We start from the raw sequence: 10,954 nt of genomic DNA on the forward strand, positions 1-10,954 counted from the left end.
GGTATTTCTGGATTTATATAATCAATCTTTGAAGTAATACATAAAATTGAACTTTATAAAATGGTTAAGTTAAAGTAAAACTCCTAAAAATGTTCTTATCATTGTGCAATTATTTCTAGGATTGACTTTTGACTTAATTGTGGAAGGAATTATAAATTGATTGATTTACTTTATTTTAAAAGGGGTAATTTTAAGAGCATTTTTTGAGTGACTGATATATTCATTGCAGGCATTAAAAAACATATCTATTAGACCATTAAATAGTTTGAAAAACTTTGCTCTCTTACTGTTTCCATAAAGAATAGAGAGGAGATATTGCCCTCTAGGATAAGGTCTCGACTGACTGATATGAGGTTAACCTCTTGCTATTTTTCCTTTGGGTCTTGTTTCTCTAGCCTAAGAGAGTGACAAAAAACAAACAAAACTGTTTAGCTTTTCATTTGCTTCAAACATGGTTCTCTGATGTTTAGGAACATTTCTTCAATTCAGCTGATGTATAGAGGTGTTTTCCAAATTTACTTATTTATTTATTATTTATTTATGATGACCAATATATCACTTATTGTGGATTTGCAATTTTACTGTGTTGTCCAAATATATATTATAGCCAGAAAGCAATCACACTTAAGCTTAAGGCAGAAAAACAGAAGAATAACACAGATTTTCAATGATGAAGATTATTATTTCTCAATTATTTCAGTGCTATAAAGTCTGTAGTAAAGAGGTAGTGGGGTGTCTCATTAATTTCTTAAACTAACAATGATCACTTTATCATTCAAATAAAATTATAGCATGTCTAAAATTTCTGTAACAAATCATTATTAATCATATTTATTCTCAGAAAGGATTGTCTACATTAGGCACAAATTCAAAGAACTTTAGAATGAATATTCTAGAGAGGCATGGTTATCTGGGAAAGCCCATGATTCACACATCCTCAAACAGTGCTTCTTAAACTTTGGCTTAGTAAGAATTACTTAGAGGGCTTGTTAAAATACAGATTGCTAGTTCCCAGAGTTTCCAACACACTAGGTCTGGGATGGGTCCCCCAAATTTTCATTTCTAGTTTTCGGGTGATGTTAGTACTTTTCTCCAGGTACCACACTTTGAGAACCACTGTTGTAGAAAAATAATTGTTCTATTTATTGTTGTTGTTTATGGTTTCAACTTCTGCAACTTCATAGTTTCTCGAAATCTTTTTTTTCCAGAAAGCTCTTAAAATTTAGCATCTTTACTATTTGTGAAATATACTCAGCCTTGCTCATCTATAAACATTTTCTTAGCACTGTAGGAATTCTCTTTTAAAATCCAGGCTTAACCTTTAGCTAAAGATATGAATTTATTTTAATTTATGATCATTAGTTCAGTCACTTTAAATATGATCTATCTATTTTATATCATTTTCACCCACACCAACCTTTTAGGATAGGCAATTATGAATATAACCATGTTTCTAATGAAAGTGTTGAATCTTATCCATGGTAGTTTTTCAGGATGGATAAAATCCATTTCCAAGTATATGCATTCAAATGTGTTTCCATATTTGATTAGCTTTATTGTCATCATTCGCAGTAATGCCAATTGTCAAACTTCTTTACTGACAAGTAAGAGGTAGAATAAGTTTTTTAAGTATGGTATACAAAGCAAAACTTAGTTACAGTTGTTGGAATGAAGAATTCAGTTAGAGCCAAAAGATGTTTTAAAGAGCAGAATACAGTCAGTTCAAAGCCTGATTGAAAGCAACTTCAATTTTATAGTTTTCTTCAAACAACATCTTCATTGTTTTCTGGAAAGATGGTATTTGAGAAAAAGAAATGTCTCGAGTTACTGTTTTTATGAGGAGAGAATTGCTGAGTCTTTTAAATGGTTAATGAGAAGAAGTAATAGTTAAACACTTGGAGCATTGATTTCTGATTTGAATTCTCCAACACAGGCCAGCCCTGAGGGAAGGGGAAAAAAAGCTTGCTAATTAACATTTGATTACTGATGCCACCTTCTCATTCCCCTTGCACCATCCGGTTTCAAGTGTTTTTGTTCAGGAAGGATTTTTAGGAGGGTTTTAACTTGCATCTTAGTAAAACAAATCCATCTGCAACTGCAGTGAGTATATAATGTGTTAAAAAAGAAGAAAAAGAAAAGTCCTTAGATATAAAGTATGTGTTCAAAACCCAGTCTGGATCAGGAATGATTGGTTTCTTAACTATAAGCCTTTCAGAGCACCAAAGATTGCTAGGAAACTGGAAGGAAGCCTAGTCTGTATGCCTTATTTTGATTTAAACACCCACACACAAATACTTATTTGTTCAGTGCAGTTACTATTTAGCAAACTCCTAACCAGAGCATCATTTGGTAGTGTGAAGTACTTGGAGTTCAGAGTTTGATATAATTAAAATTTGGATAAGTTCAGGTTCTAATAGGACCAAAGGCCTTTTTCTTCTGATTGATAAGAGAATGAGATAGATGTCCGTTTCAGGGTGCTTTTTGGTAAGGGTTGTAATTTGCCATAGTATTCTTAATACAGAGAAATTAGGAACTAGAATACTCATAAATTTATAGCTGTTCTAATCCCATGGAAATTAAGTATTTTGTTTCTTTTTTTGCTATATTAAAATGTTTGATACATGAAGAATCCTGAGCCAGATTTCAAAATTTTAAAGATGTTGACATAAATTAATGGAACTTTACAACTGTATCACTTAGCTAGTAGTATTGTGGCAAAACCATAGCCTCACTGATAACATTTGGTTGATGGAATAGTTATTTGGGAAACCAACATGACTGGCTTTACTTTTAAATGAGATTTCATAAGAGGAAACTGTTACTTAGCCTTTTAAAAAATGTAGACTTTTTAGTGTAATAAAAAACAAAAGCTAAGACTTTTCTCATCTAAGAAAAAAATTCACCTAGATGCTTATTATAAATCTGTTATTCTTACATGAAATTATTTGCAGTTTTCCTTTTGGATGATTGTATTAACTCTTTACTATTTTTCTTCCATGTTCATTTTAAACTTTCCCACATTACTTCCTTCGCTTACATAAAGAATGCTCTTCTTTTCCTTTTCCTAGAATTAACTCCAATATTGTCATAAAATTTTAGAATTTTGAAAATCAGAAGTGATCTTGTTTTATTCTCTTCTAATATTGAGTAAACTAAGTCTCAGAGAGGTTTCACCAACTTGCCCACAATAATAGCTGGGCAAAATTAGGACTAGAAATCTAGTTCTCTCCTCTCATTATGCCATAATACCTCAAACCTTGTGCCTTTTCTACTATCAGAATCTGCTTTCTCTTTAAATGATATTTAAAATTCCCTGAAATGTTTTTCAGTAGTTTGATCAACATTTAGCACACAAGGAATGATTTTATTAAGGCTGACAAGTTTTAACTAAGTTTTTTATATTTCAGTTTGAATAGCTACAAACAACTCATTCGAGGCTAATCTGAGCCTCAAAATTTAGCCTTTAGTAGAGTAACTTCATAAGAATTTTTTTCTAAGAAATTCTGATAAAATTTAACTAAAAAATAAAATAATTTGAAAATTTATGGAACTCAGAAGAAAACTTTGTGGGAGATGAAGATCTTAATATAATTTTATATTGAGCAGGTCAAAATAAAAATGATCTTTTCCCCAGTGCTGTATTTATCACTGAAAATGCACATGAGTTTGAAGTTAAAGAGCATTGCTTAGCTTTATATATTAATTATAGTATAATAAATAGATGTTTATTATGAAAAGCAAATCAGTACTGTATTAATTCTGTACTATTTCAAGTTAATCTAATTTTTTCTTAGTCACAAACAATTATCTGAGGCAATGGGAAGAAATGAAACTATCCTTTTAGGAAATCTAGAAAACAAACTCTGAAAAGTCTGTTGTCAATGTAGAATACTTGATCCATATACAGTATACTTTGCAACATAACTTTAATGTTCAGCTGGTAATCAAAGCATTTATTAAATTTCTTCAGAACTAATTGAAACATTTGCATAGTTTAGCAGCCTGAAATCTCATAGATTTAGAGCTTAATGCATAACCAGAATTGAAAAGATTATGAAGGTTCAGCATGTTACTGAGCCAATGCTGATCAAAGAAAATGTGTAAGACAAAAAGGCCCTTAGGAAATGTTACCCTGTGAAGTGCCACTTGTCCTTAACTGGAATTTAACACAAATCTCTAAAGATGAAACTCCATCAGAAGTAGCACAATAATGGCAGCTGGGCATGCCAGCTACAACATCCCAGCCTGTATGTGTGTTCTTTCTGCCTCTCTCAAGTGCTGTCAAATCTCTCAAATCAGTCAGTCTCTCAGTTTCTCTCTCTTCTTCCCTGTCCCCTTTCCCTCTTCCCTTTAGTCCTACCTTTCTCCCCCCAGCCTCTCACTCTCCTTCCTCTGTTTCTCCATCCTTCTTCCCTTTCTAAGAGAACTCTGTTCTTCATATGATTCATGATGACCTTAAATTCATCTGCATCATTTTATACACAGCTGTATTTTGTTACTCAGGTTTCCTAGAATACTAATTTTTTAAAAGAATCATTTTTACTTTTGTGTACATTTGGGATTTTTTCCTTCTCTGCAAGATTGTGACGTAAATTTTTAATTAAGTAAAACCGTCATTGAAGATAATGGAATTTGAATATCTCCATTAGTAAAACCATCACTCATTTTGTGCTTTTGCTCTCGTTATCACTTATCTTTCTTTCATATAATGGTAAAATCTGCCTATGGTTACAACATTGATAAAATAGGAAATTATTTTTGAAAGACTGGTTTGTTTTCACTTAAATTGTTGTTTAGTGATTGCGGTTTAACACGTGATTCTTTTCGCTTAATCTCAGAAACTCTGTCAATTTAGTTTTTCATTGGAACAATCAAACATTAGCCTAATATGCTTTCCCTAATATGCTTTATGTTGTACTGTCTCAGCCAAGTTCTGTCCGCATTAACCAGTTTATTCTATGACAAGTTGCTTAACAGATGTCATTCTGGGAAGAACAATGAAGCCAAATACTTGTGCAATGGCTAACATTACTCTAACTTTGATCACTTTTGTTCAGCACATCAGTCTGGCGTTGTGCTTTATACCAACATAACACTATAGCCAGAACATGCTTTTCAGGCTTAGAATAGCAAAGGAATGTTATTCAATTCAGTGCAGTTACAGATGAGTTAATGGAAGAAGAAAAATACTGTTTATTTCATAATACCATATTGTTGTGTTTTGGAATTAAGGTGGAATTTAAAGAATCCCACTCCAGAGTTATTTGTTTATATACTCAACCCATAGTATTTGTGTATACTCTTCAATGCTGGGGTAGGCTTGCTACCTTTCCAACAGATGTAAATATTTGTCTTGTCTTTCTCCTCCCCCCCCCCAATAGCTGAGGAAACTTGGTGTATCTAGACAACATAATTCAAAAATAACTTTAAGAAAGGAATTTTTTGTGTTGAGGCCTAAAGTCTCCTCTTAATGCCTTTTCTGTCCTTTCCCTTTCTTTTATTAATATAATGCTTTGGGTTTATGAAACACCCTGTTCCTTAAGAGCACTAATGTTTAAGCATGACAAAATAGTCTTGGCTAGTGGAAGTGGTCAGAAGTTTGCCCAGTTGCATTTGGTTAAATTGTTGTGTTGATAATAACTAATGAAAATTTCCAAACTTCATGCAGCTGGCCATAAACAAAATACTGCATGGTAGACTGGCCATTGCTAAGAACCTCTGAAGAAAAGCTGTTTGTTTGAATTGAGTGGGGATCAAGCCATGCCCCCAAGCTCCTCAGTTCTTAGTCTTTTTTCACAGGTGTACATTAGAGATAAAAATAGATTGAGTTCCGAGTTTTGTTTTGTTTTTCTTTTCCCCAGTGAGTATATATCTCTATTTCACTGGAAGGATAACTTAGATGTGTTTATGTATAATAAACAGTAATGTGATACAAGATGCTGTAATTGGATAATGTGATACTTTAGGCTTCTGCATTTTTTTTAAAACATGAATGAATACTGCTTGTTTTCCATATCGAAGTGGCATCATAGAACAGATTATGTGCAACATTTCAATACTAGCTTTACTTGTTACAGTCAGGTATTCCTGTAACTAACTTGAAGAGTTAGTTAAGGTGGGTGATCTCTCCATTCTTAGGACTTGTTATTTTTTAAAATTTGTACATTCAGAATGAAATAGAATTTCTGTGTCCTATTTAGAAGTAAAGCTAAAGACAGATACCACACCTCTTAATTACTGGGTAACATAGAGTTTAACCTTCCAACACTTTATTTGGAGAAATTACTTACCTCCTGTCCTTTTAAAATGAAAGGTACAATGTTGCATGTTGAGAAAAGTAGTTTTTCATCTTTAACAGTATTTAAAAGTATCATTACCCTATTTTCAGGAGGAGCCTAAATAATATGTTAACAGATGACTTTCAGTTAATAAATACTCTGTTGAAGTAGTTTTTAATTTGGGGTGATATCAAAGAAATAATCTGTGCTGCTTTATTAAGTTTTTATATCTTTGAAACTTCCACCAAACAATAAAGATACCTTCAGGTTTTTCCTCCTGCCCTGTCCAAAAAATAAAACACAACAACCAAAAACTACATAGAAACTTGAAGTATATCTTTTGTTTATTGCACATCATGAGTCATTTAAAGATTTAATACATTAATAACATTTATAATTATAGTCCATCATAGATGAACTGTGTACCTAAAGTTTCCTGACTGAAAAGAAACTTGAAGTCATCCAGGAATATAAAAACAATCGGCAGAGGGAGATGTTTATTGAACCTTTATTTCCCCTAGTCTTCATTGAGAATCTGCTTTTAAATTTGATTTAGAATTTTTTACAAAATTTTTCTGACTTTTGTTTTCCTAGTTTCAAATTTTTGTTTCAAATCCAGGAAAGGAAATACAATGAATATCGCATAAGTGGCAATGATCATAAGTCATGTGGAAACCTTATTTTAATTGTGCTGTCTTTTTCTTTGTATAGGTAAAGAGAAATGTGTATGACCTTACTAGTATCCCTGTTCGCCATCAATTATGGGAGGGCTGGCCAACTTCTGCCACAGATGACTCGGTAAGTGACAGTTGAGTTATCAGTTTTTTATTCTCTTCTCTCTTTTGCCACTTTCAGTCTAATTGGTTGTGATAATAAGCAGAATCAAATGCTTTGAATGTTCCATTGAAAGAACCTTATAAATCAAATAATGTGAAAATAAGGAGTTGTGATAATTTGAGTTCACTTGCAGAACAGATATCATAAACCAAGTATATCAACATTCTTTTGGTAATGTTATAGTATCAATATCAGGAATTTGATGCTGCTTGATTTAATTTTTTCCTTAATGAAAAGAATATATTTAGACGTTCCTAATGAAATATCCCAAGCACAATTTTTTCCCTAAATTACAGTTGTCTCAAAATCAACCTGATCATTATATTTAATTTTAAAACTACATTTCCCATAGTAGGTTGATACTTTTTTAAAATGTTAATTTTTACAGTAATATTAATGGCCCTTTATTCTTAAAATACCCATAATTTTCACTGCCATAAAAAGCTAGAGGAAAAGATTTAGTCTGTCATTTTTACCTGTTATTATTATCTATTTACAATGATTATCCTATTGTCAATTTTGAAACCTTTCCTGTCTCTGCCCTGTTTGCAGTGATTATTCTTTTCTCAGAAAGTAAATTTTATCATCTAAGTGGGCCAGCTGAAATTACATTTTGGCCACTTTTACCCATAATCTTGTTCTAACCAGATACCCTTTAAAAAAAAAAAAAAAGAAAGAAAGAAAGAAAAAGAAGAAAAGGTAAAAAATGAGAATGTTTCAAGAATTTTGAAGTTAAGTCCAATGTTTGTAATGAATAGGGCTAAAAAGAAATTGAGACTTTGTAAACATCTTTTAATAATAAATACCCAAATGATTATAGCTAGGAAGCAAATTACCTTTTTTTATTTTCTGGTAAATACTGTGTTTCTATATGGATAATAATTATTCCTTCTCTCTCAACACCACCATCATACATTTTGTGGAAGATAGAAACATTTTTAAACAATTTATGTAGATGCTATCTGAGTCTAAATTATTTCACAATTTAAACACCATGCTTTTGGAAAATGCTTTGTAGGTTTTAGAACTTTAAAAATAATCAGAAAATAGAGGAACTTTTTTTTTTAAGTGGAAAAACTTGTTTACATATAGTCATATTTATTTCTAAGCAACTGATCTTAATGTTGATATAGTAAATCATTAGAATTATTGACTGGTTATCCATGGCTAACGGGTAGGGATGTGGTTGTTGTTTTTACTTTGGAATTTTTTTTTCCCTATTGGATAAAATTTGACACATTTGACAGAAAATGTGCTACATTTATTTTTACAAAAATAAGAGTAATGTTCATAAGTGATAGCTTTCTGTTTACCTGGAGAGACATGGAGAAAACAGAAATGTTCTTAGCATTGTCTAATAATCTGTTACAAGAAATAATAACATTAATAGAAGAAAATAATTAAGATCTGACCATGTCACTTAAATTCTCTGAGCTTCAGTTACCTCACTAATTTGCAGTATTGTTATGAGGAGGATTAGTGATAATACATGTATTGTACCCAGCTCACAGTAGACACTCAATAAATGAGTCACTATTATAATTAATATTAACATATAATATTAACTCAGAAAAGTATCACATGCAAGAATTGACTGGGTTATATAAATGAAATGGTGTTTGAGATTTGCTTCAAAATAACTTGTGGGGTTGGGAGTGTGAGTAGAGATACAGGTAAATCCAAGTGAGCCACATATTGATCATTGTTGAAGCTGGATGATGTGTATATTCAGTTTATTACACTGTTTTCTCAAATTTTGTATATATTTGAAATTTTCTATAATACAAAGTTTAAAGCAAAAATAATTTTAAGAACATAAGGTGATATAGTCCAGAAATGTGGGACTTCACAGGGTTTGAAAAGCCAACTGCTCTGAGACCCCATACTTGAAGACACCAGACTGAAATAGGCTTTACAGATTCAAGTTCCAAGAGTGATAGGCAAATTTAGTGAAGAATTCAGTGATAAATTCTTCTGTAGGCTCATGCCCTATACATTTTAGGTGTTAAAAAATTAAACTGAGTTGACACAGTCTTTTATGAGGCCCATGTTTTAATGATTGTTACAACATTTAATTTTTTACCAAAGAGTTCTAATGCAATTTCATTCCCTATAGGAGAATATGGAAAGCAGCTTAAACTCACCATATTCAAGACTGTAATACTACCTGGTGTTGTATCTAAGTCACAGCTAACACAAGAGGGAATCTCTATTAAGAGACTTGATTCTTTTTGCCTCATTATTCATATTTGCACCTTGTCCCAGAACCTGTGAAGTGATGCCTGCCCACACCTCCCCAGAGCAAATGTTGCCACATTGGCAGGATGTTGCCTTGAGCTGCATGATTTGATACAACAAAGATGTTTAGGGCCTGCTGCTTTTAACTGGTGCCATAGCAGATCCACTAGCTCCAGTACTTAGGTTTTGGCAAAAATGGCTTATAACTGTAGTCTTCTTACTAAGGAGATCCCAGCCAAAGAAATGTCATGAAACCTTTCTTTCATTAGGATTATAAAAACTCATAAAGCTGGTGCTTGTAATCTATATTGTTGCAGGCGATGGTGTTTTTTTACTTGTTTAAATCACTAAGTGGAGGCATCTGCTATAAAACAAGATCGTCCTCACAGCTTAGGGCATGAATTGGGTACAGCTGAGAAATGTCAGCTGTGTAAACAGCCTGAAATGTGTTACCAACAAAAATATAATTAATTTCTTTCCAAGACAGTGTACCATAACTTAATACTTAGAATGGTTTAACTTTCAGAGAAAGCACCTGAACATTTTCTTCCCAGTGCCAGAGTAGAGGATTGATTATAAAGGTCATTAAAAGTGAGGTTAGTTTGCACTTTTCCTGCTCAATTGCGGATATTTGTGTGGCTTTGAATATATAGTAACTCACCAGTGGCTTCTGTGAATTTATGGAAACATCTTAGATCAAGAAGTTAATGGATTTGAGACGATGCAAGTATTCTAAAATTAGATCATGGTGAGAGTGCACAACTCTGTAAATTTACTAAAAATCACTGTATTGAGCACTTAAAAATGAGTAAATTTTATGGCATGTAAATTATACCTCAAAAGCTATTTTTTAAAATGTTAATGGAGAGAACTAGATTAAAATACTTTTTTCATTTACATTTTTATGTTGCATGAGAAATTTTTTGCAATAACACAGGAGGTGTTTTCTTTAGCGTACTTCTCATTAACCTTTGACTTAGCAAACGGGACAAAGAAATAGACTTCTTATAATTAGATTCTTGTATAATCTTGAGTCTCTTACCAACCTGATAGACTACACTCTTTTGACATTTTCAGTGCTACTCAGTGAAGTCAACAATCATTTAAAACATTGTTGTCCCGTCTCCCTTCAGAGTTAAAATATTTTCTTTGCTTGTAGTTGTACTCTAATGGGGTATGGGATACTGTATGAATTGTCAATAACTCTTTCAGTTCCTTTTGCGCTCTTTCACCAGGGAAATAGGTATCTAAAGCTGCACCAGTAGGGGAATGTTTTCATGCTGTGACAGTTCAGCTGTGAGAACAAGGAGTTGCAAGTAGACGAAATCTCATTTTACACTTTAACAAGGAAGCTCTTGGTTTCCAGAGAGTAGAAATAATTTTAACACTCTGAATTATGTCTGGACACCTTATTTATTGTAATGCAGACAATTTGAATATATGTAGTTTTTAAAATTCCAAGTTTTAATAATGCTTATATAAAGGAAGAAAAAATCCTTCCATTTTTTTATTAAAAATTTTTTTACAGTTTAATGTATTTTAATAGCAAACTTACAGGAACAGCACAGAAGAGAGACAATAGTAAAAACATGTACTTGCAT

At 32.2% G+C, this 10,954-nt stretch overlaps 1 protein-coding gene across 6 annotated transcripts in view; it reads left to right on the plus strand.

The window, feature by feature from the left end:
* Positions 1–10,954, plus strand: part of FAF1 (Fas associated factor 1) — a 503,750-nt gene that overhangs the window by 298,924 nt on the left and 193,872 nt on the right. For all 6 annotated transcript variants that reach the window (XM_078073166.1, XM_078073168.1, XM_078073169.1 and 3 more), the window contains one exon: positions 6,990–7,076. In XM_078073166.1, the coding sequence (XP_077929292.1) occupies positions 6,990–7,076 (87 nt within the window). The remainder of the gene's footprint in view (positions 1–6,989; positions 7,077–10,954) is intronic.

Source organism: Halichoerus grypus, chromosome 5 (genome assembly GCF_964656455.1).
Source record: "Halichoerus grypus chromosome 5, mHalGry1.hap1.1, whole genome shotgun sequence".
In the NCBI taxonomy this organism is placed as follows: domain Eukaryota; kingdom Metazoa; phylum Chordata; class Mammalia; order Carnivora; family Phocidae; genus Halichoerus; species Halichoerus grypus.